This window comes from Tenrec ecaudatus, chromosome 7 (genome assembly GCF_050624435.1).
Source record: "Tenrec ecaudatus isolate mTenEca1 chromosome 7, mTenEca1.hap1, whole genome shotgun sequence".
Taxonomy (NCBI): Eukaryota; Metazoa; Chordata; class Mammalia; order Afrosoricida; family Tenrecidae; genus Tenrec; species Tenrec ecaudatus.
The window spans coordinates 61,070,797-61,097,591 of NC_134536.1; the positions used below are offsets into that span (position 1 = coordinate 61,070,797).

The following is a 26,795-nucleotide window of genomic DNA, read 5'->3' on the forward strand; positions in this document are numbered from 1 at the left end:
TCTTCCATGTGGACTTTGTTGCTTCTCAGCTAGATGGCAACTTGTTTATCTTCAAGCCTTTAAGACCCTAGACACTATATCTTCTTTGATAGCCAGGCACCATCAGCTTTCTTCAACACATTTGCTTATGCACCCGCTTTGTCTTCAGAGATTGTGTTGGGAAGGTGAGCATCATGGAATGCCAGTTTAATAGAACAAAATAGTCTTACATTGAGGGAGTACTTGAGTGGAGGCCTACTGTCCATCTGCTACCTTAATACAAAACCTATAAATATATGCACATAAATCTATTTCCCATCCTCATATATAAATATATTTACATATGTACATGCCTGTATTTAGACCTCTATAAATGCCCTTTGCCTCCTAGCTCTTTCCTTTATTTCCTTCAACTTTCCTCTTGTCCTACTATCATACTCAGCCTTCATTTGGGTTTCAGTAATTCCTCTCAGTTACATTACACTTGGTCACACCCTACCAGGGCTCCTACACCTTCCTCACCACTGAATTGGATCACTTGTTGTTCCCTTGTTTGTTAACACCATTTCCTTTCCCCCACATCCCCCTCTCCCATGTCCCCCAGAAACCATCAGTCCCGTTGTTTTCTCCTCCAGGTTGTTCATCCAGCCTATCTTATTTACACAGACCTGGGGAAATAATAACATGCACAAAAACAAGACAGAGAAAAACCAAGCAACAAAAGAAAATAAAACAACAAAAAGCCAATGACAGAAAAAAAATCCACAACAACAAAAGAAAGCTTGTAATTAGTTCAACAACTGTTTGTTAGCCTTTAGGAGTGTTTTCTGGTCGAGTCTGATAGGATGCCAAGCCCTGGTCCCAACGTCAATTCCCTGGGGACTGTTGCTCTGTTCCTCTTACTGTTCTGTTGCACGTACTTAGTGTTTTGCTTTCTGTGTGTCCAGTGTTGTTCCCCATAGGGCTTTGGGTCAGTGAGGGATATTGTGTCTCATACTGGGGCCGGCCATATGGTCTTCTCTGTGGATTGGCTGTTCTGAGTGGAAATATCGTCCTCAAGGCTTGGCGGGCCAGGAAGTGCTCCACTCTCTCTTCCTCCCCCTTCATTTGTTCCTGTATGCTCTGATAAGACATGTCCCTCTCCCTGAGCTGCAACTTCAGTGCTATCCTCTGAAATAAATTCTTCTGGGGGGAGGGGAGTCTTATTTATACATATAACATCTTAAGAAGTAAGTTCCATATATACTTATGTATAAGCCATTTTCCAGAAAATTTTTAATGCAGTTTTTGTGGTAGAATTAGGTGCCTTGGCTGATATTTGGGTCAGCTTATACTCGAGTATATATGATATATATTATCTTAACTCTTCAAATGTGTACTTGTATTATTTGCCTACCAGATTTCAAGAGCCTAAAGGAGTTTTCTGTAGCTTATTAATCGTTGTGTGCTCCAGAAACTACTCTAGTACTTTACACACAGGGTGATGAAGAAGGCTTGTTGAAGAGATAGATAAATGGATGTTTACAATATAAAACTAGTGTTTAGGCCTGCTTCCAGTGGTTGTGCCAGTGGTTCCTGAGCTGCCAGTCAGAGGGAATAAATGTTCACAGCTAAGAACTGGAGGGTGAGCTAAAGACAGCACAGAAGTCAAATGCCAGGAAGCAAACATAAGCATAAGTCAGAAAGGCCAAAGTCAGACCATTAGATGAAATACAGAGATGAAGTACAGAAGAATCGGTGGAGACAGGCTGGAAGCAGTTTAATCATAAGTTGACGGGGACCTGGGATGGAGGACTATTCGGGGGCTTGTGCATACTACATATCTGGGAGTAGAATGTTGGGAAAAGTGAGTTGCACAAGGACCAGAAGCAGGAGTGGCAGTCATTTATCATTTATAGCACAGAAACACATACATGGAATTAAAAAATATATAATAGCAAATGCTGAGAAATTAAATAGACCTTGCTTTGAGAGGTAAATTTCATCCAAGTTTTATTTTCTTGCTTATTCCCTGCCACCTTGTATTTATTTCACATACTTGCACAAGTACAAAACATGTTTGTTTGCTTTTTGTTTCTTTATGGGTAGAGAAAAATGTATTTTAAGATATATTACAATACTTAATACCAAATGTGAAAACTCAGACTTTCTTTGGTTAATATTTTTAGATTATCATTGGAAAAGTTGGTATAAAGACATGGTATATTACTAATAGTCTTCGATTTTTCTACATGAACTGTTCATAGACTGAAAAATTCTAAGAGTATTTCAATAAGGGTTAAGAAAAAACTCCTCAGAGTGTAAAAGGGGGGAGGGAATCCTATATCTTATTTGCAGTACATAATTTATGACAGAATCCTAGAGAGTTTAATTCCTACAGCTATCTTGCCCAATAAAGCATTTATTTCTTGTCAATCTGAGCAGTATGGTTGAGCACTGAGCCACAGCTGAGCCGTGTTTCCTAGTACTAATTAGCAGCAAGCACTGTGGCAAAGACTAATGTCTACATGAAAAATACCGCAAAACTCACTTTAAATCCTATTGTAAATCTGCAGTAGTCCTTGGTATGGGGTGTAAAATAAATTTTGTTATCTTGAATTATGTGAAATGCTAAATAAAGTACAGGTTTAAGACCTCTATTATTTTCCCCGATGTTACTGATGAAAGATAAACTCCTGCATTAGTTTCCTTAAAAGTTAAACTATTTGGCAGGCAACATAGAACAGCGGTTCTCAACCTGTGGGTTGTGACCCCTTTGGGGGTTGAACGGGGTCTCCAAATCATAACAGTAGCAAAATGACAGTTAAGAAGTAGCAGTGAAAATTGTTTTATGGATGGGGGTCACCATATGAGGAACTTTATTAACGGATAGTGGCATTAGGAAGGTTGAGAACCAATGACATAGATGAATAGGAAGATTGCTTATCAAGAAGCCAGGAGACCTTGATCCACTCATCCCTTGGGCAAGTCATTTACTCTTTAAGTCTCAGGTTCCTCATTTAAAGACTTGAATGATTTCCTTGGTTCTTGACAGTCAAGACAGTAACAGAATTTCCCAATGACATTCTGACTTAGCAGGTCTAAGAAACCTTAGCAAAAGCCAAATCCACTGCCATTGAGTCAATTCCAACTCTTAGAGACTGTATAAGATTTCTGAGAGCACAGATATTTATGGAAGCAGATCATCTCCTCTTTCTCCCTCAGCGCGGCTGGCACTGTCTTACGGTTAGCAGTCCAATGCTTACCTGACAGCACCACCAGGTCTGAGAAAGGAAGGCCTGGAAGAAATTACTGGGATAAACAAAAGCTCCTTTTAAAAGGGGTAACTTTCTACAAGTGATGCTTCTTTAGTCATCATTTCACCCTATACAACATGTTTTTGAATGACCCAACATTAATTTTAAAAGTTAGAGATGTATCTTATTGAATGAACTAGGCTCCAAACTGAAAAAAGTAGAATCAAAAAGTAAGCACAACAGTTGGTGGCAGAGAGAAGAGTGATAATGATAAAAATGATTCAACCTATTAACAATCCTGGGTCCATACAAGAGAATTCATAACACTGTAGTTTGCATATAGATTGAGGTCCAGATTGTGGAGACTCGCTCACTGCCACTGACGGAGTTTTGAATCACAGCAGTACTGTACAACAGGGAAGGACCGCTCGTGTGGGTTCCCAGACGAACTTTTTATGGGAGCGGACAGACGCATCTTTTTTCCCAAGGAGCAGTTAGTTGGTGGTTTCAAACTGCTGATCTTGAAGTCAGCACACAAATGCTTACTGCACTACATCACCCATGGCTCCCCATTGTAAAGACTCAAAAACTCACTGCCTTCAAGTTGGTGCCAACTCATACTGATCCTATAGGAAAGGACAGAAGTTCCCTGTGAGTGTCCAAGGCTTTAATTTTTTTATGGGGTTAGAAAGCTGTGTCTTTTTCACGCAGTGGCTGGTGATTTTTAACTACATGTAGATTATAAAGTTTAACATTTCCTCTCAACAGTATGGATAGAAATATATAGTCAAAGCTGGGAAACCTAAGTTTACAGTGTCAGATGCTTGTCTACATAGGGGTGCATTCAGCAATCTTGGAGTAGGCACTCAGTGGGAGCTGGAGTGTGCGACTGTAGGACAAGAGAGCAAAGGCAGTCGTAGTTACTGGCAAATGAATGCAATAATGTACAATGGAGTAGGAGATGAGAGGAAGTGACTACACAAGAGACTGACAGGGAAGGGGAAAAAAGCCGAAAGACTGAAGGTTCCAAGTCAGAGAATCAGTAAACAATGAGCAGCTGAAGGCTAAAGAAAAAAGAGGTCAGGAAACGGAGCATGATGCACTGGGAGCTGGGCTGGAATAAAAGTTCTTGACTGAGACGTTTGCACTAAGAAGTTAGAGGTGAAACTGAATATAAAAAAGAATGTGTGGGAGAGTAGAGGGTGAGTGGGTTGGAAAAGGGGAACTGATTACAAGGATCTACATGTGACCTCCTCCCTGGGGGATGGACAAAAGAAAAGGGGGTGAAGGGAGATGCCGGATAGGGCAAGATATGACAAAATAATAATTTATAAATTATCAAGGGCTCATGAGGGAGGGGGAAGCGGGGAGGCAGTGGAAAAAAGAGAACCTGATACAAAGGGCCTAAGTGGAGAGCAAATGCTTCGAAAATGATTAGGGCAAAGAATGTACAGATGTGCTTTACACAATTGATGCATGTATATGTATGGATTGTGATAAGAGTTGTATGCGCCCCTAATAAAATGTTAAAAAAAAAGAATGTGACATGGGGATGGAGTCCGTGTCAGTCTGGGTACTTTAGAGAAACAAATCCACAGAAACTCATGTATAAGAGAGAATTTTATATAAAGGGTAACTGCACATCAAGAAAACATCCCAACCCAGTGCTGGCCAAGCCCACAAGTCCAACATTAGCCCATATGTCTGACACCAATCCACAAAGTCCTCCTCCATCTCACAAAATGCACACTATGATGCCGAAGGAGGAAAGCCGAATCGGTGAATGTGTAAGCATCTCAGCGCTGGCAGGGGTTTCCACAACACTGCTCCAGCACCCAGGGCTGCATCAAGGTAGGTCCATGTGGCTTCTCCTTGGGGGTGTCTTGCAGGAAGTGAGCCTTGCCAGCTGAAGCAGGGAACTGGCTAAGGCAGCTGCACCCAGTCCGACCATCAGAAAGCAAGGGACTCGAGAACTAGAAAGGTGAGGCTCACTGAGCCATTTATCTCTCTGCCCTTCAATTAACCCCACATGTGTTTATCAGCCAGGTTGGCACAATAAACTTTAACTATCTTAGAGTCTGACCCAATGGGAAAGAAAATCACCAACATTAGCATCAGCTGCCCAAGGCTAAGGTCAGACATGTTCCACCCTTCGACTTCCTTACCCATTTAGACACCAACTGTTCCTTCCCACAGCACATTCTACTTTTCAGCTATGTTCTATCATTCACTGAAATGGCCACAGAATTCACAAAATTGGATATGCTAACAATTATGAGGTTTATTAGGGAAGTTAACAGGTTAAAATTCAAGTGAGAAATGCTGAGGATACAACTGTTTAGTCACAACTGTTCTTTCTCTGCTATGCCCACTGTCAGGCCTCTTTTTGGCCCTCAGCCACTTGGTCTGGTCTCTGCCCTGCACAGGCAATGTTACAAAGTTCTTTTACAATTGCCACTAAATGCCCAAAAGGCATGCCACTCTGCCCTACACTGCAGCCAGAAGGCATTCAACCCCAACTCCATGGGTATGCAAACCCACCTTGCCCAAATAAGTGCTCAGAGGTAGGTACCCTACTCCACATGCCAGCCTCCTGCCCCTAACCACTCAGCTTTACTTGCCCTAGGGGGTGGGAAGTCTACCGATCTGTCTCCTGCTCTGGCTCCTGGTTTTGCTGTGGCTGCTCCTCTGTCCCTCCTGTGATGTCAAAGCTACCTCCTGGATCAAGGAGGTTCAATGCACAGGAACTTCAGGTTCCAGAGGATGTGCTCCACTTCTGGCACTTTTCTCTTGCTGGTAGTTAAGATTTCCCTTCCCTGCTTCTCAGTGGGCTCACTTTATACCCAGCAGGACGGCACGCACAATTAACCTCACAGCTGAATCATATAATCCAAACAGGAGCTTCCCCCATGTTCTTACCCAGACCTATCAGGGAAAGGCCATTTGATGGGAATTATAAAAGCCATGGCGAGACAAGCATGACTACATAATTCACTGCATTCCACTGACTGAGCACGTTAGATCCAGGGTGTGCCATAGATTGCAGTGAGTCTGGTGCTGGGGTGGTGTATTAGTCCAGGTTGACTGGAGAAACAAATCGAGACTCTCATATATGTGTAAGAGAGAGCTTTATATCAAAGAGCAATTGTATACTGAGGAAACATCCATATCAAGTCCCTATGTCAGATATTTGCCCATAAGTGCAACACTAGTCCATGAAGCCCTCTTCAAACTGACACAGTCACATGCAGTGATGCAGCATGGAGGAAGATCACAGGCCGGTGGGTACCAAGTCTTTGGATCCAATTGCAGTGGAAACATCTCAGCGCTGGCACGGGTCTCCACGTGGCTCCTCCAGCTCTCCAAGAGTGGCTCTTCAACAAGAAGGTGAAGCAGAAAAGAGTGTGTTGTCCACCTCCAGGGAGAAAGAGAGAAGTTCCCAGAATCCTAATTAGAAGACCACACCCACAAGAAGGCATCATTCTGACAGGCAAGACTTCATCTCTACACTTATTTATCAAGTTGACATGAAATCATGTAACTATCACAAGGGATTATAGCTACTGTGTGATGAAATCATTTGGGACGGGGCAGGAGTTAAAGTAGAAAGGAAGTCAGCTGTGTGTCAAAGTCTTTAATAAATGAAATCTTGAACGGCTTTGGATATGCTGAGTACTTGGAAACAAATAGTCCTGACTAGCATAAACTGTTTGTACTACTAACCAAAAGCTTGGCAGTATGAAGCCAACCAACATCACAGCAGAAGAAAGGTCTGGTGATCTTCTATTCTCATAAGATTGCAGCCATTGGAAAACCTACGGAGCACAGTTCTACTTGGAAATGCTTGGGGTTACCATGAATCAAGGTTGACTGGCCTGAAGGGCAAATCTTTTTAGAATGAGGATCTCTTTCCCTTGTCTACGAACGTTCAGTCTGAAAACAGTTCATCTAAATGTAAGGTGACCAGATTTTAACCTTATTAAAGCAGGAGATCAGCGGGACACCATTGATAAAAATCATATCCTGGCAAAATAGCCACATGGCAGTCAAAAACTGTATACCCTAGCTTGTCGTGCATTCTCTCCAAAAAATTGGGACTTTTTAAAAACGCCCAGGGACACGGAAAACATTTTAAAAAATCGGGACTGTTCCACCAAAAGCGGGACTAAATGGTAAGCAGCTGCTTAAGAAAATTGGGTAATATTTCCTCTCACTCGTAAGACTAATATTTGCTCCACATTTTGGACTTAGCAAGAACCTCGGGTTTACATTTTCACCCTAAAGCTAGGTCACCTCTGCTAAAGTCAAATGGAAAATGATTTACCTGCTAATTACCTGAAGAAAAACCTCAGCTCCCCACTCCTTAAATTTGCAATAACACATTTTAAAGTAAATTACCATTCGATTGCCCCATTTCTGGTATAAGAACATCTGGTGAGTTCACTGGGTACAGCTTCCCACAATTTTATTTATTTAGTGTAAAAACACACATTATGTTTGTTATCATCTTAGAGAACAAGGTGTCAGGCCGTTTCCTGACAGGCTGACCTTTACACAAAGAATCTTCACCTTCAACAAGCTAAAACTTACTGTCAGGGATGGCTCCAGACAGCGTGTCAGCTTTAGGAAGCTACATGCTATGTTTGCCTGAGTCAGAAGTAAGGAACATCAGATCAGAGAAATCATCAATACCAGCTAACATCGCACGACTCACCAAAGAGACGCAGTTACAGCCATCAGACTCGGGGTGAGTTAATTAAATGTGTGACCAAATATAGCAGTCTAATTTTTAAGTTGATCTTTTTGTACGGCTGATGATGTTATAAATATTCCAATGACCCTTGGAAGAAGAGAGGCTTTCCACTCCTGGCCTTAAGTCATACAGAAGTGGGTACATAGACATACTGTGTGTGAGCGAGGGAAAATTACTTCTGCAATACCAGTTATATGTCTGATATTGGTACGGTACAAGAAGAAAAGGAAATGTCAACTATTCATTTGATCCTTAATATTAAGAAAAGGAGCCCTCCAGGCCTGGTGGGGAATGATCAAGGGTAAAGTTGTGTAGAGAAGAGGTATAGTTGTAGCCCAGGTGGGGATGGAGCATGGTAGTGGGGCAGGAGTAAAGTCAAGGGAGATGGAGGAAGGAGCTGGGAGTCAAGGGGCATTTATAGAGGTCTAGACAAAGACATGTACATGCAAATATATGAGGATGGGGAAATAGATCTATATGTCTATATTTATAGGTGTAATATTAAGGTGGCGGAAGGACCTTGGGCCTCTACGCAAGCACTCCCTCAATGCATGAATACTATCTTTTATTAAATTGGCACTCTACGATGCTCACTCTCCCGACACAAGTGCTGAAGCCAAAGTGGGTGAACAAGTAAATGTGGTGAAGAAAGCTGATGGTGCCCGGCTATCAAAAGAGATAGTGTCTGGGGTCTTAAAGGCTTGAAGAGAAACAAGCGGCCATCTAGCTCAGAAGCAACAAAGCCCACATGGAAGAACACACCAGCCTGTGTGATCGCGTGGTCCCCAAGGGATCAGTTATCAGGCATCAAAGAACAAAAAAATCATATCATTGGCTGCACACCTCCATGATACGATCGCCGAAGACAAACGGGTGCATAAGCAAATGTGGCGAAGAAAGCTGATGGTGCCCAGCTATCAAAAGAGATAAGTGTCTGGGGTCTTAAAGGCTTGAAGGTGAACAAGCGGCCATCTAGCTCAGAAGCAATAAAGTCTACATGGAAAAAGCACACCAGCCAGTGTGATCACGAGGTGCCAAAGGGACCAGGTATAAGGCATCATGCAAATATATATATATATATATATATACCATAGTGAATGAAGGGGGAAGTGCAGTGTGGAGACCCGAGGCCCAAATGTCCACCACTGGAGATCCCCTCATAGAGGGGTTTAGGAGAGGAGATGGGTCAGTCAGGGTGCAATGTAGTACCGATGAAGAACACAGCTTTCCCCCAGATCCTGGATGCTTCCTCCCCCCAACTACCATGATCTGAATTCTACCTTGCAGGACTGGATAGGGCAGAGGTTGTACACTGGTGCATATGGAAGCTGGAGGCACAGGGAACCCAGGGTGGACGATACCTTCAGGACCAGGGGTGTGAGGGGCGATGCTGGGAGAGTGGAGGGTGAGTGGGTTGGAAAGGGGGAACTGATTACAAGGATCCACATGTGACCTCCTCCCAGGGAGATGGACGGCAGAGAAGGGGGTGAAAGGAGACTCCGGATAGGGCAAGATATGACAAAATAACAATCTGTGGATTATCAAGGGCTCATGAGGGAGGGGGGAGCGGGGTGGGAGGGGAAAAAAAAAAGAGGACCTGATGCGGAGGGCTTAAGTGGAGACCAAATGCTTTGAGAGTGATCAGGGCAAAGAATGTATGGATGTGCTTTATACAATTGATGTATGTATATGTGTGGATTGTGATAAGAGTTGTATGAGCCCCTAATAAAATGTAAAAAAAAAGAAAAGAAAAAAAAAGAAAATGATGAGGACAAAGAATGTACAGATGTGCTTTATACAATTGATGTATGTATATGTATGGATTGTGATAAGAGTTGTATGAGCCCCTAATAAAATGTTTAAAAAGAAAAGGAGCCCTCATGGCCCAGTGATTAAAGTGCTTAGTTGCTTATGGGAGAAAGATGTGGCTGTCTGCTTCCATCTAGATTCCAGCCATGGAAGCCCTATCAGAATATCCTACCCTGTCCAACAGAGTGCTCGGAGTTGGAATAGACTGGACAACAAGTAGGTAATGTTAAAAAAAATTTACAATTTACTAGTTAATTAAATAATACTTTGGGCCTGAGTCAAATCTTACTTTTTAATCACCCACACACAGAATTTATACAATGTTATACTGCAGATAACAATAAGAAATGAACAAAGTTAAAATGACAATTCAAAAATTATAGAATTAAGTAGCAAAATACAAATTTAATATAAAAACCAAGAGATCACAATTGAGCTTGGTGTTATTGTAATCTATGAAACCTCAGCTGTAAAAAAAGTTAACAATATTTTTATTTTGTGCATGTATTAACACAGGGCAGCCCCCACTCTGAGACCTTTAGAACAGAAAAGGGCCTGGTCAGGTTTTTCTAGAGGCAAGAACTGTGGTCAGATCTATCTATGGTAGTTTCTGGAATATACAAAAGATTAATAATCTACAGAATGCATTTTTAGGGTTTTACATCTGATAGACGAATAATGCTATTGTTATCTAGTCCAAAGTGTAAATGATATCACATCAGTTTCTAGACAAAAAATGCTCAGTGTGATATTTATAATAGTATAAAAATTGGAGCATTCTGTTGTTGGTCAACAGTGAAATAATACTTAAGTAAACTGTGACACTGTCACAAGGGCCTGGTAGTGTAATGGATTACACATTGGGCTGTTAACCCCAAGGTCAGTAGCTCAAACCCACCAGCTGTTCTGCAGGAAAACGAAACTTTCTACTTCAGTAAAGAGTTAGTCTTGGAAACCCACAGGTGCAGTTCCACTTTGTCCTATAGGATCACATGAGTCAGAATTGACTCGATGGCGGTGAGTGAACAACAGCACAGCCATAAACAGCAGATCCTGCAGCTATTACGTATATGGAGAGTTTAAATTGCTTGGGAAATGCTTCAGTTATAATGCAAAGTAAAAGAAAAAGGGTGAAAATATTACTCATGATTGTTTCTAGGTAAAACTGAGTGTTCCATAGACTCTTAATGGTTTTTGTATTTTCTATACTAGCTATTTAAAGCTTTTAAATTGAAGAATTATGCTTTATTGGAAAAAAAAAGGAGATATGAGGGTCAATTTGCATCTACACATAGGAGACTAAATACACTTCCCTGGCTCTGGAATAAGGATGAGAAACAAAACCTAAGACGTTAGTAACAAAGATGATTAGTGCAAGTTTTCCTGGAATGCGATTTAAGCTGTTAATATAAAAGGGACTTTGGGACCTGGGAAAACCAGGCTAAGATAGGTTATTTCATAAAGGCACTTTATTTCTGAGGTTTTTTTATCTTGGCTATTTAAATTGGGAACATAATCTAGCCTTTCTCTATGTGTGTTTGTTCTCTTTCTGTTTATTCATAATCCATCTGCAACGCTCCAATATCAGTTCTGGAAACTTAATTTAAACAAGGGTCCTGGAAAACTAAGGGGTCAGTTCTATTATTCTATTTTGAAAGCATCTTTTATATTTTTGTTCCTCATACGTCATCTTTAATGTCCAAGCTCATCAGTCTCTCCCTTTAGACTATTCTAATTCATCGAAGTAGAAAAATTATTTTAAATGTTTTTTTCTGTCCATAACTGAAGAGATTATTTGCTTACAAATATAACAGATGAAAGATCTTTGTCTTAGGCTGGGTTTGCCAGAGAAGCAGACCCAGTAAAGTTTATATACGTATGCAAAGAGTTTTCTATCAAGCAAGTGGCTTACAGTTGTAGAGGGAGGCAAATTCCAAATCCATAGGTCACATGTCGGTAGAAGGAGCTCATTAACCTAAAACGGCAAACTGCTAATGATGCCTGGGATCAGCAGAAAATACATCAGGCCACTCACTCAATTCCAAAGAACTGCAGGTCAGATAGTGAGCCAGATGCAGGGTCCAGACACAGCCAAAAAGCAAGAAAGCTTTTCCACAGTATCTATAACGAAGCAGGTCACACTCCTGAGGATTATATGATGATAGATGTTATCATGGGGGTGGGGTGGGGATGACTACCTTAACTGACAAACCATTGAGAATCTTGACCCAGCCATGTTGACAAAAAAGTTTAATTATCACAGTGATTGTTCAGGAAATTCACGTCTGAACTGACTTCAAATTCCTTTTAATCTAAAAAACAGAAATAAAACTCCATTTTTATGGCCAACAAATACTTTATTAATCCTTCAGGCAGTAAATATTTAGGTGCCCACCTTGTACCTCGAATGTACTAAAAACTGAGGAAAGCCGTGTAAAGCCTTCTCGGACGAGGCACTTGTCTCGAGTCCACCACCCTTACTGAGGCACTCTGCCCCATTATCTACATCTGCTGCAATACACCAGTTGGTGCCTTTAACAAATAGACAGTTCCTTTATCAGTTTAGGAGACTCCAAGTCAAAATTCAGGACATCAGCTTCTGAGGATGGCTTTTTACTTCTGTTGGCTTTGAGGGAAAGTCCCTGTCTCTTTTCATCTTCCATTCCTTGGCTCCTCAGTAATCATGTGGTAGGGCATCTGTCTTCTCCACCTTGGTCTTCCTTGCTTAATCTGCTTTTTTATATCGCAAAAAAGACTGATATAAGGCACACACTACAATAATAATGACTCATTAGCATAACAAAGAAAACCCATTTCAAAATGGGATTATTGACACTATCTTGCACACACATAAAACAAACAAAAAACCAAACCCACTGCCACCAAGTGGACTGTAACAACCTAATGGGGCAGAATAAAAGTACTCCATCAGGTTTCTGTAGCTGCAAACCTTTACAGAACCAGAAAGCCTCATCTCTCCCCTGTGGGGGCAGTGGTTAGTTTGAACTGCTGGCTTTGTGACTTACTTACTCCACTGGGCTACCAGTATGTTTAGATTTACAACACATAATTTTGGAGGGACACAATCCAAACTATGACCGCTTCTAATATCTCTTTTGGGAGAAAACAAGTTTCTTTTCCACTAAGGTTCCCTAAAGACAAATAGTCAAGTGCTGGATAAAACTTAAAAAAAATATTATTGGGGGCTTATACAACTCTTATCACAATCTATTCATACATCCATTATGTCAAGCACATTTGTACATTTGTTGCCATCAACAGTCTGAAACATTTGCTTTCTACTTGAGCCTTTGGTATCAGCTCATTTTCCCCCCTCCCTCATGAACCCTTGCTAATTTATAAATTATTATTTTGTCAAGTCTTACACTGTCCAACATCTCCCTTCACCCACATTTCTATTGTCCACCCCCCAGGGTAGGGGTTATATGTAGATCCTTGTGATCGGTTTCCCCTTTCTCCCCCACCTTTCCGCCACCCTCCCAGTATCACCATTCTCACCACTGGTCCTGAAAGGATCATCCATCCTGAATTCCCTGTGTTTCCAGTTCCTATCTGTACCAGTATACATCCTCTGGTCTTGCTGGCTTGTAAGGTACATTTGGAATCATGATAGTGGTGGGGAGGAAGCATTTAAGAACTAGAGGAAAGTTGTATGTTTCATCGTTGCTACACTGCACCCTGACTGGCTCGTCAACTCCCCTTGACCCTTCTGTAAGGGGATGTCCACTTGCCTACAGATGGACATTGGATCTTCACTCCGCACTCCCCCTCAGATTATTTTTTTGTTCTTTGATGCCTGATACCTCATCTCTTCGACACCTCATGATCACACAGACTGGTGTGCTTCTTCCATGTGGGCTTTGTTGCTTCTCAGCTAGATGGTCCCTTGTTTATCTTCAAGCCTTTAAGACCCCAGATGCTATATCTTTTGATAGCCGGGAATCATCAGCTTTCTTCACCACATTTGCTTATGTACCCGCTTTGTCTTCAGTGATCGTGTCGGAAAGATAAGCATCATGGAATGTTGGGATAAACATTTTCTTTTGACTAGGACAGGTTTTTTAACCTTGACATTACCGACACTTTGTACTACTAGATAATTATTTGTGTTATGGGGGCTGTGTTAGCCTGAATTGGCTAAGGAAACAAAAACAGGCACACTCACAGATGCCTAAGAAAGAATTTATATCAAGAAGTAATTTTATATCAAGAAGGTGTCCTAATTAGGGTGCGAGGTAGTACCGATGAAGAACACAGCTTTCCCCCAGATCCTGGATGCTTCCTCCCAACTACCATGATCTGAATTCTACCTTGCAGGGCTGGATAGGGCAGAGGTTGTACACTGGTGCATATGGAAGCTGGAGGCACAGGGAACCCAGGGTGGACGATACCTTCAGGACCAGGGGTGTGAGGGGCGATGCTGGGAGAGTGGAGGGTGAGTGGGTTGGAAAGGGGGAACTGATTACAAGGATCCACATGTGACCTCTTCCCTGGGAGATGGACAGCAGAGAAGGGGGGGAGGGGAGACTCCGGATAGGGCAAGTATGACAAAATAACAATGTACAAATTACCAAGGGCACATGAGGGAGGGGGGAGAGGGGAGGGAGGGGGAAAAAAAGAGGACCTGATGCAAAGGGCTTAAGTGGAGAGCAAATGCTTTGAGAATGATTGGGGCAGGGAATGTATGGATGTGCTTTATACAATTGATGTATGTATATGTATGGATTGTGATAAGAGTTGTATGAGTCCCTAATAAAATGTAAAAAAAGAAAAGAGGAGAAAAAAATGAGTAGGGAAAAGAATGTACAGATGTGCTTTATACAATTGATGTATGTATATGTATGGACTGTGATAAGAGTTGTATGAGCCCCTAATAAATTGTTAAAAAACAAAAAAAAAGGTGTCCTGGCCCAGTCCAACTAAAGTCCATGGGTGGATGCTAGCCAGAGCATTCTTCAAACTCATGTAGCTTCAGGCTGATGGCTCAGAAAATGAAGCAGGACGTGGGAAGATCACTGGCCAGTGGGTACAAGGTCGTGTGGATCCAAGTCCATGGGAACATGGCAGGGCAAGGATAGCTCTTCAGGTCAGAGACCCATATGAGGCCAACTCCTGGAGGCAGACACAGAATCAGGGTGGGTGAAGGGCCAGAGAAAGATATTTCTTGGGTTTCTCTTATAAAAAGGCCAGATCCCCAAGGAGGTATCACCAGACTGCCACCTCATTGACAGGTTGTACTTCACACCTCCCCTCCATACAGGTACCATCAAGTTGACATAAAATCTAACTACCACAGGGGATGGCCCACGAACTGTAAAATACTTAGCCACACCCCTGGCTTATACCCACTAGATAATAGTATCAGTGTCTCAAATATGATTATCAAAAATGCCTCAAGATGGTTTGCTAAATATCCCCAGGGGAGAAAAATGCTCCTGGTTGAAGACTACTGGAATACACGCATCAAACACGTGGCCAAATTCCATAGCAGTAAGGAAGACTGAGTTCTATGGGATGAAATAAATAAAATAGAATCAAATAATAGTTTACTTTGAATTACATTGAATTTACTACACGCAAACAAAAACAGTCAAACAATTGAATAAGAAAGAACATATGTACCAGGCATCAAAGAACAAAAAATCATATTATTGACTGCACACCTCCATGATAGGATCACTGAAGACAAATGGGTGCATAAGCAAATGTGGTGAAGAAAGCTGATGGTGCCCGGCTATCAAAAGATAGTTTCTGAGGTCTTAAAGGCTTGAAGGTGAACAAGCGGCCATCTAGCTCAGAAACAAAAAAGCCCACATGGAAGAAGCACACCGGCCAGTGCGATCACGAGGTGCCAAGGGACCAGGTATAAGGCATCATGCAAAAAAAAAAGATATGTGTATGTATGTGTATATGTGTGTATATGTATACATGTATATATATACCATATTAAATGAAGGGGGAAGTGCAGAGTGGAGACCCAAGGCCCAAGTGTCGGCCAATGGAGATCCCCTCGTAGAGGTGTTTAGGAGAGGAGATGGGTTAATTAGGGTGCGAGGTAGTACTGATGAGGAACACAGCTTTCCCCCAGATCCTGGATGCTTCCTCCCCCCAACTACCATGATCCGAATTCTACCTTGCAGGGCTGGATAGGGCAGAGGCTGTACACTGGTACATAGGAGGGCTGGAGACACAGGGAATCCAGGCTGGATGATACCTTCAGGACCAAGGGTGTGAGGGACGATGCTGGGTGAGTGGAGGGTGAGTGGGTTGGAAAGGGGGAACTGATTACAAGGATCCACATGTGACCTCTTCCCTGGGAGAGGGACAGCAGAGAAGGGGGGTAAGGGAGACTCCGGATAGGGCAAGATAGGACAAAATAATGATGTATAAATTACCAAGGGCACATGAGGGAGGGGGGAAAGGGGAGGGAGGGGAAAAAAAAGAGGACCTGATGATGCAAGGGGCTTAAGTGGAGAGCAAATGCTTTGAGAATGATTGGGGCAGGGAATGTATGGATGTGCTTTATACAATTGATGTATGTATATGTATGGACTGTGATAAGAATTGTATGAGCCCCAATAAATTGTTAAAAAAAAAAAGAAAGAACATATTAATCTTGCTCTTAAAAAAATCACCCTGCCCTTTGCCTTGCTCTTTAACCTCCCTGGCGGTCTAATTTTATCAGTAATTTTGTACTCAAAGCGGTACATTGTTTTGCATAAAATTTGTTGCTTTATATTGTAGGCCTGTAATTCTTAAGAAATTACTCATTTTAATCTCTCTAGTAGACAATCCAGGTATGATAAGCTTCTTCTGACAGTTAATATTTACCCCAAGCCACACTCGGGATTACCGCCAGGGGGCTAGCTTAGGGAAGAATGGGAAAGCCATGACAAGATAGGCTGCTTCCTAGATGGAACCGAGCAAAACACAGATGCTATTCAGAAGATCCTTTACAATAAGGAGGTTAAAGTACTGAACCTGGAGTTATTAGTAGATCCAGAAAATAGATGCAGACCTATTACTTTGTTTAAGGAGGAATGGCTTCTTGCTAAATTAACAGCTTTATTTCACTGGGACTCAGCTTCCAATGTGCAGAATGCAGGAAAGAAAGGTGGCGAAGAGGGTTCTACATAGATTTTTTTAACTTTTTAAATTAATATTGGGGATCTATATTCCAGATGGGGGAATATAGTTATATCCCTGGTGGCAAGATAGTTATGCCTTGGGCTGATAACCACATCCCGCTCCTCAGGAGAAAGACAGGGCTTTCTAGTCCCATAAAGAGTTATAATCTCGGAAACTCACAGGGGCAGTTCTACTCTGCCCTGTTGGGTTTCCATGAATGAGCATGGCAGTGATTTTAAAAAAACATTTAAGGCACTAGATATATATATTCTAAAAGGAATCCTCCGTGGTATAATGATTAAGTACTCAACTGTTAATGAAAAGTTCAGTAGCTCAAGCGTACCAGCTATGCCATTTGAGAAAGAGGAGACAATTTGCTCCCAGGAATATATGTAGCCTTGCAAACTACCCTATGGGGCAGTTCTATTCTGTTCTATAGAATCACTATGAGTTAGTTGGAATAGACTTAATGGAATTTTTTTTTGGTAATTAATATAATCTAGGCACTATACTGGTGGTATACTGTTTAAATACTGGCTGCTAACTGAAAGGCTGGAGGTTGGAACCACCAGTCAATACTCTACAGAATGATGAGGTAGTCTGCTTCAATAGATGTGATGGCCTTAAGAACCCTATACTCTGTCCCACTGGATCAATATGAGTAAGAATCATATCAATGACAAGAAGTTTGTTTCAGTACTTGGAACTCTAAAAAAATCAAACTGGCATCAAGTTGATACCAACTCCTAGTGACCACACAGGACAGGGTAAAACTCCTCTTAGTTTCTAAGACTATCAGTCTTTATGGGTGTACATAGAAAGCTCCATGCTTCTACCATAAGGCAGTTTGTAGTTTTAAACTGCTGACCTTGCAGTTAGCAGTCATGGCCCCTTCCTAAGTCTCCAGCAGCATAACATGAGTTATAACAAAAACATGTCCCAAGTGCAGTGAAAGACTAAGAAGAACATCTAAATCTGCCTGTGCAAATCAGGGACACCTCTACAGTGACGTGTTTATTTTGATTAAAACTGGAAGAGGAGTGAGAATTTTGCAAGACAAAAAGGAAGAATTTTAATTAGTAAGGCAAGCATAAAAAGATCTAATGCTTTTCCAACAAGAGTGGCATGTTTGTGAAAGTCCAGCAATGCCAGACAGTAAAATGGGGAGAAAACTGAACTGAGGTGAAGCTGAAGATCTAGACCAAATCATGAGGTGTGTGTGCATGAGAATTGTTTACACTGTAGATGACAGCTTAAAATGGATGTGGCAGCAGAATGGAGATAATATTGGGGGAAAATAAGCCAAGAGGCTGAGAAGCCAATCAAGTGACCACTGCAATAGCTTACCTAAATGTAGAGAAGGGCCACAGACGGACATAGGGAATATTAAGGAAATGGAATGGCAGAACTTGAAGTCAGAATTTTGGATATTGTAGTTATATGGAGTATGTGGCTATAAGCACTTCTCTTGCAATAGCTCGTTTAATATTTCCAACACCCCTATAAAGCCAAAACTCACTGCCACTGAGTGAATGGCAGCTCACAGCAACCCTCCAGGACAGTGTAGACCTGCCCTGTTGAGTTTCTGAAGTGAACTTTTTACGGCGTAGAAAGACTTGTCTTTCTTCCTGAATATCCCTGATATGTGTGGAAAATAGTTCAATTTGTTAAAAGATAATTTGTCAGAAACTCCTTAAGCTAAATTTAGCAAAAATTTGTTTTGGAGAATACTTACCTTGAAAATATTCAGTAAGTGTATTCTTCAGCAAAATTACTTTTTAATGAGTTGCTTTTGATGAATGACTCAGAACCTAACGTCTGTATACTATCAACCCATTTCAACAAAGAAAAAGTGAGGTTCACAGTTTGCAAAGGCAGGGCCAGAGCTACGGACCCACAGCTTTTTATCCCTTTGTAGATTTAATAGCATATAGACGAGGAAATGTCTTTTTCTCATAGTACCATAGCTATGACAGCAACGTCCTTGGTTTCTCCTCAGGGCTTCTCTCTCCCTTCAGCCAGTTGATGATGATAACGACTAGAAAGATGCTTTTCTCTGCTTCTTTGCTCTCATTCCTAACGACCAGAAACTATCTTCTAACTGGAGTCCACTACTCTTTATGTTTGTTTGCATTTTAACATTATAAATATGTAAAACCCACTGCTGCTGCTGCTATTAGCTGCCAACAAATTGAGCCCAACTCACGGCAAGTGCAGAGTAAAACATTCTAGAGGGTTTTCAAGTCTGTGGCCTTTCAAAAGCTGCCAGCCAGGCCTGTCCTTCAAGATGCAGCTGGCTGTGGTTCAGCAGTCACCTTTTGGCTAATAGTTGAGCACCTAACAGTTTTAGCAACCCAAGACTCCTTAAAGCTCACCAATCACCTCTAAACTTCCCTCATAATGTTTGTTTCATCACCTGTATTACAAGTGCAAACATATGCATAAAATAAAGCTACTCAAATTCTGTTCACAGTTGCAGCAAACGAGATAATGTCTGAACATTAGCTGCCAAGTGCCAATAAACTGGTACATGAAAGTCACCTTACTTCTGCTCTCCCAGGTATGTGATACTGAAGCCCTTGAAACTCAATTCTCTATCTTGCTGCTTAAGAACCACTACCTCAAACTGCCTCTGACCTTTCTTGTATCTGCCGTGATCTTGGTTCCTACCTCCAGGCAGAGGAATCGGCCCTAGTTTAGTGGAGAGCACTCCCCATTTGGGGAGGTATTTAGAGATGGATGAGGCGTTTGTCAGTGGCTTGGAGTACCCAGGGGCCAGAAATGTTCAAGGTTGTGCACAGAGAACTGTTTCAGAGAAAGCAAAAAGTCTTCTTGAGAAACCCTGAGCATTTTGTGCATGAAGTCACAGCCGGTTCTGTACTTGGGCTAGTGCTCTGTAGTCACTGCCTTAAGGAGTCCTGGCGGTTGGCGGAAGGGCTCCTCGGTGGGCTGCTAACGATGAAGTCAGCAGCTTAAATCCATTAGGTGTTCTGCAAGGAAAAGACAAGGCTTTCTACTCCTGTCAAGTCTCAGAAACTCACAGGGACCGTTCTGCCATGTCCTTGAGGATTACTATGAGCTCGCGTCAACCTGATGGCGGTGCGTGTTTTTGAGTCATTGCCTCGAACATCTTGTTTTACGATTGGATTTCTGATTTTGTAAGTCAAGTAGTACAAGGAAGTGTACATGTGAGCAGAGGAGGTACACACTATGTGTGTATCCACTCTCCTGCCACCTCATGTGTTTAGAGATTTCATGAGCTTCTTGAGCTTCATGAGTACAGACTAGGGATACATGGGATTTAATAAGTCACAAACCTGCACAAAGTAAGCTTCTAATACCTATGACTGAATAAGCGGAGGCATTAACAGTCCCCAGAGGCCATACTTTCCTTTGGAACTGGAACTTACTTTAAACACAGAAAGAAGGCCTTCTAAAGAAAGACAAACGGCCAAAGAACAATGCCATAGCCTCTCTCCCTTATGTGCTACTTCTCTGGTAACCAGCCAACTATTTATGTTGAAAATGATGACATAGGTAGAAGCAAAAATAGGGCACCCCCAGTTCCCTTTCCTTTTCCTCCTTCCTTCCTGATCAGTAAGCAGAAGAGAGAATGTTAGCGGAAAGTATGCATATCAAGAAGGAAAATAAAAACAGTTGAGTTAGCTTTGGGCCGTGTTTACACTGTTCTGGTAAGCAAGAAATACATATGCATGTACCAGCTACAAAATATAAATACAAAGCTGACTTTGTAATTTTGGAGATTCCCCATACAAGTTAAATGTTCTTATATTTGCATTCCAAAATGGCACTGCACAATTTATGAGTGCATAGTAAAATTTATTCTAACAATTTAAAATTTTAATTTTCCATTACTCAGAATGACATTGAGAAGCAAACATTTTAAAAATTGTGGCAGGCCCAAAGAGATGGCAGAAGAAATATATAGCAAAGTTTCTTTGTTATTCAGAACGTACAAGGTTCTTTTCCCCTCTTTTGGGACAAAGGGCTCCACATTTTCATTTTGCACTGGATCTCACAAATGATGTAGCTGGTCCTGACTAAGCTAGTTTAAGCAGAAAAATATTTAAAAATACTATCTAGCTTGCCAATCTCTGAGAGGCAAGCAGAGAAGCAGGCTTGGGTAAAAACATCATCCAGGATAGTTGGTAGCAGAACGAACCAGGAAGAACACATCGCCATAGGGCTGTTCTAGCAGAAACCCATTCCAGCACCACCTGCAGTCAGCACCCATGACTCCAACAGATGATGCCAGTACTCTCCCCCACTGCTCAGAACCAGATACTCCCATTTGCCAGAAGATCCCATTTCACTGAATAAAGCTGAAGCATTATGTTGCTCACTTTCACATCTAAGTCTTGAGTGGGTGCATATGCTTGCTGGGAACTAGGTGTCATGTGCTAGGATGGGCCCAAACTGGATCCTGATGGTTAGTATCTTTTCCCAACTAACTCTTCACTGAAGCCACTTTGGTATCTTAGGACTGTTTATGCTATGAAAATAGGCTAATGCTACTCTTAGGATCCTCCCCAGTCCCTACTGCTAAAACATCCACCCACATACCACTCACTGGCCTTCTGCCAGCACTAGGTGCAAGTGAGTCTGGCTACTGTAGATTTAAAATTTTCCATCTTCTTAAGTACATATTAGCAAGTTAGAAGGCAGCTAGCTGAGTGTTGAGTGCACCACCTTAAGAGCATTTGCCACAAAATTATGGCAGCCATTGTCTTGTGTCTTAGATGACAAATTGTTAACAGTGAGTAAACATTTAATAGCATTACACAGAAGGCTGGGCAGGTTTTTGACTAAGTGATACACACAGGCCAATAAGAGGAGCACTGGTGGCACTTTTGGGGAAGTGCTGGCCTATTAATTATGGAATCGGTGATTCAAACACACTAGCTTCTCCTCAGGAGAAAAATGAGGCTATCTGTTCCCAAAACCATGTATAGCCCTGGATTTAGAAACCCTATGTAGGGTCACTCGAAGACAGAGGGTCTTTCATTTTATAGGTCAGAAAGCCTGAAGAAAATAAATATTAACTGACATCACTAAAATATATTTCTGACACTAGGCCAATAAACTCTACAAGGAGACCATGTCTGTCTTGTTTTCCACCATATCTTAAATCACCTGACAAACAGTACAAGGGGCTTCAGAAGTTTGTGACAAAAAATGAAATTAAAAGAGAACAGCTTTTTTCCCATGAACTTTTTGAAACCCCTTCGGTCACTCAACTCCACTAAGTATAGATTCTTAAGAGTTCAACTTTGGCATTCCTTATATGGTATGCAGGTAAGACAAGTCCAAGTCATTCCCTGTGTCTCCAGCCCTCCTATGTACCAGTGTACAGCCTCTGCCCTATCCAGCCCTGCAAGGTAGAATTCGGATCATGGTAGTTGGGGGGAGGAAGCATCCAGGATCTGGGGGAAAGCTGTGTTCCTCATCAGTACTACAGGTGACTGCTAAAACTTTCACATACCTTATCTCATTTCAGCCTTATAACATCAAGATGAGGAACATATCAACCAAAAAATCAAGTGAATTGTTTAAACTCATTTATCTAATTAATGATTATTTAAAATCTTAATTATCTCACTCAAAATTCTCATGTTTTTATTTCATGAAGAGTATTTTTATAAAACAGTTGTGAACCATCAGGTTTACAATTTGAGGATCAACTTAAATGTCATGCAATGTACACAACATCCTAAAAAACAAATGTTTTTCTCAAGAGTGAAGGTTTATTTAGGAGTTCTAGAGAGATTTGAATCATAAAAGCAACTGCCTTTACAATTGTCAAAGTAAATAATGATAATTCAAGAGACATCAGGTAAGGAAACCTCTTCTAGAAATAGTTATTGTTACTTTGATGCATTTCCCTTTTTCTGAATTAGAAATATTGGCACGTCTACCACAATAACAAGAATGCTGACACAAAGTAAACTGAATTAAATTTTTTTGTTTCCCAGCATATAAATTTTATGTTTACACTTGTGTTGCTCTGGGTAGACTAGAGAAACAAATTCATAGACACTCATATGTGTATAAGAGTTTTATATGCAAGAGCAATTGAATATTGAGAAACATGCCAGCAAGTCCAGCTCAAGCCCTTAAGTCCGACATTAGCCCTTATGTCCTGATACCAACCTATAAAGGCCTCTTCAGACTCACACAACACATGCAATGACACCGAATGCAGGAAGGTCACAGGCCAGTGCGTGGAGAGTCTTGTGGATCCAGTGGCAGTGGAAGCATCTCAGCGCTAGCAGGGATCTCCACATGGCTCCTTCAGCTCCAGGGCTCTAGCATAGCTCCATGTGTCCTCTCAACAGCAATGTCTCTCAGGGAGTGAGCTGGTGTCCCACCTCGAGCAAGCTATTTATCTCCTTAGTGCCTCCAAATGAGGTTATCAAGCTGCGCCCTGATTGACAGGCTAAACTCCACCCCTACACTGACAAGATTATGTAACTACCACACACTATAGCCTATTAAGTGTACAAGAGCACCATGAAAAAGTCTGAGCTATTTTAATAAGTTCCAGAATTTGTGTGACAAAGTGAGCACATGCTGTTTGAAAATTGGCAACGGGAGACTTACGAGACCCTAGGGTGGCCATAAACCTTAAATTTGTAAAAATATCATACATACAAAGCACAATAAAGCCAAATGAGATAAAATGATTTATGTCTATAGGATAAGTTTAAAAATCTGGATGCCCTGAATTATATTACCCACTGCCTTTGAGTTGATTCCAATTAATAGTGACCCTTCATTGTTCCCAGACTATAAATCCTTATGGGAGCAGTTGATAGGTTTGAACAGATAACCTCTAGTAAGCAACCTGATACTTAACCCAGTGCCATCAAGACTCCTCCTGGTATGTTTGATTTGTTTTTCAAATTTTATAAAGCTTAAGAATTATAGTGTGGGCTATTAAATCAGATTTTCAGCCTCAATCCCCAAATTGTGACCCCAAATAAGTCAAAAGTTAAAATTTAAGAACACTCTTGTACTATAAAACACTTTAAGAATATTTAAGTATAATGCACCTGACAACAGCTTGCACCAGATATATATTTTATTTTTATGGAAAAAAAATGCATTTGGGCATTCTTATTTGTAAATCATTTCAACAGTCTTCTTTAGCTTCTAATCAATTTAAGGGCACTTTCGTTTAAAAAATATTATCAAGTAATTTCCTGTATATCATTAGAAATATTACAAACTGTTATCAAGGAGCCTTGGTGCCTAGTGGATTACACCTTGGGGTGCTAACAGCAAGGTCAGCAGTTCGGAATCACAGGAGAAAGATAAGGCTTCCTGCTCCCGTAAGTAATTACAGCCTCAGAAAGAAACGCACAGGAACAGATCTACTCTGTTCTGTAAGGTTGTTTTGAGTTGGAATCCACGGATGGCAGTGAATTCTGCATGTTTTTAATTATGCTTTGAGGTTGAAAAGTGCAGGCTAATTTACTGTGATAATCAGTCTCAAATTCCTTGGAGGGTAAGCTCTTATTAGCATTTATATATCGTGGCATTTAGAGAGCGCTTATTCTCAGTAACTTGTTCCTTTGAGGATTTTCCCTTTCCTATGTGAAGATCCCCCCCCCCCCACGATTTCAAATCTATAACCCACCAAACATTAACCCCGGCCCTGTACAAATAACATTAAATGAGAAAATATGCTCTCTACTTCGTGTAGCTTGAAAACGACTCAAAAATGTCAATTCAGTGGCCTTGTTTGCATTCGAAACCATAGTTTCTGCCTTGCATTGCTTAGAAGCTTTTTGTTAAGAAATTCGAAGGCTTTTTTTGCTTTTGTTTTGAAGGAAAGCTCTCAGGCATGAGGAAACTGAGGCCAGAAGAGACTAAAACCTGCGTCCAAGGTCATGCCCACTACCACTGCTCAGGTCAGACAAAACCCATCCGTTCCAATGGCCAGCTCTGCCCCATCTGTGCCTGTCTTTTCTTTCCATTACAGCTCCTCTTCACTTTTGTCGAGGCTCGGGTAAAGCTGCTGCTTTTTTTCCTAACGGCCTTAATCACCCCCCTCCCCGCCCCCGCTCCCCAATTTGCCTTCGGGTATAAGCCGCGCAAAACATACTAATGAGCAACCCGGGGAATCCACAGCTAATGGCGTGTCTTTCACCGGCCTTTTCCTTTGGCCAACAATTTCTCTGGAAGCCTCTTAATCCCTCAGCCTGCCGGGGGAAGGTCGGGAAGAAGGGAGGTCACGCGGAGCTGCCAGGCTCTCACGGGTACACGCGCGCGCCCGCCACGCAGCCTGTGGGGCCGGGGCAGAATCCAAGGAAAGATCGAAGAGGGCGAGGGAAACCACTGAGGTTGGAAACCCCTATGCATCGGATTTGCCACCCCCTGGCAAAGCTGAGCAGAACCGAACGTGAATAAATCTCATTAACGGGCCCGGCGCCGGCACTGCAGCAAAGCAGCGAGGGCGGGGCGCCAGCAGCCCGGGCGGCACGTTCCAGGAAGCGCCAGGGCGGCCCTTTTATAGGCCGTAGCTCGCGCTCGCGCGCCCCCCCCGCCCCTCGCCCCGCCCCCGGGCCACGCGCGGGAGCCGCGACGTTACCTGAGAAGGGCCGGCCGCGCCCACGCCCGGCCCCGCCCACTCCGCGGCCCGCCCTCCGTCCCGCGAGGCCACAGCGGCACGAGAGCTGCACCTCGCCTTCCTCCTCCCGCGGGCGGGCTTTCTTACCTTGTGAAAAGCCGTCTTCGCCATTGCCCCGCCTCCTCTGCTGGATGTGAAATGGCGGTCGGCGAGCCAAGCGCGAGAGCCGCCGCTCCGGCCAATCCCGCGTAGCCGCCCAAACAGCGCCGAACACTGGCGTTCCCCTCCTAGCCCATCTATGTTATCGGCGCTCCGCTGCTCCCACCCAGGTGGCCGTGCTCACCGGCCGAGTCATCGATCCCTCGCGCCGCGCGCGGGCCCTACTTTCTGCCAGCCTCCTTCCTCGACGCGTACCCGGGGGCGGGGGAGAGAACACCTTCTGGAGCTCCCCCCTGGGGGTCCCGCTCGGGTGCCCGCCCCGCTCTCCTCCCGGTCCCGCCGCTCCCCTCCCCCAACTACACACCGCCCTCCCCTCGCCGCCCACACAACCCCCCTCCCCCTCCCTCAGTGGTTGCGTCCGTGACATCATCATCATGGCAACAAGAGCTGCAGCCTGGGACCGAGGAGCCCGTGTTATCCCCGGCGGCGGCGGCGGCGGCGGCAGTGGCGGCAGCACCAGCACCGACGAAAGCGCGAGGGTTTCTCTCCAGCGGCCCCTCGCCGGGTGTTCTTGAGGAGGCGGCGGCAGCTGTTGCCAACACCACCCCGCCCGCCGTCGCTCCTCGCGGTGTCTGTTTGTGCGTGTGTGAGAAAGGGGAGGGGGCGCCGCTGCGGAGCGAGCCGCCGCCGCCGCTGCTGCTGCCGCCGCTGCTGCTGCCAGGTCGCTAGCGAAGGGGAGGCGGCGGCGGCGGCGGCGGCGAACATGTTTTCTGTGCGGATCGTGACTGCCGACTACTACATGGCCAGCCCACTGCAGGGACTGGATATCTGCCAATCTCCCCTCACCCAGGCCCCTGTCAAGAAGGTGCCGGTGGTGCGAGTCTTCGGAGCGACCCCGGCAGGTAAGCGGGCGCGGGGCGCGGGCGGGAGCCGGAACCGGCGGGGCGCCCGGCAGCCCTTCCCGCCGCGCGCGCGCCGGCCACCGGCTCGGGCCGCGGGTCGCTGCCGCGTCTCCTCTCCCCTCCGTCCTCCTCGCGTGTCCCGGGGGCGCGGCGCCCTCGGAGCGGGGGTGGGGGGCGGCGAGCGCCGGGCGTGCGGCGTCCGAAAGCCCAGCCCG

The 26,795-nt window shown here is 43.4% G+C and overlaps 1 protein-coding gene and 1 long non-coding RNA gene across 2 annotated transcripts in view; one reads left to right on the plus strand and one right to left on the minus strand.

Moving 5' to 3' along the window:
* Positions 1-4,817: 4,817 nt before the first annotated feature.
* Positions 4,818-26,016, minus strand: LOC142453393 (uncharacterized). Its single transcript, XR_012785374.1, has 2 exons — positions 25,667-26,016; positions 4,818-6,630 (listed from the first exon to the last, which is right to left on the minus strand). It is a non-coding gene; the product is annotated as an uncharacterized LOC142453393 (long non-coding RNA).
* REV3L (REV3 like, DNA directed polymerase zeta catalytic subunit) overlaps positions 25,654-26,795 on the plus strand; it is a 170,274-nt gene continuing 169,132 nt past the window's right edge. The window contains exon 1 of the mRNA XM_075554663.1: positions 25,654-26,580. Within this exon, the coding sequence (XP_075410778.1) occupies positions 26,442-26,580 (139 nt within the window). The 5' untranslated portion in view covers positions 25,654-26,441. The remainder of the gene's footprint in view (positions 26,581-26,795) is intronic.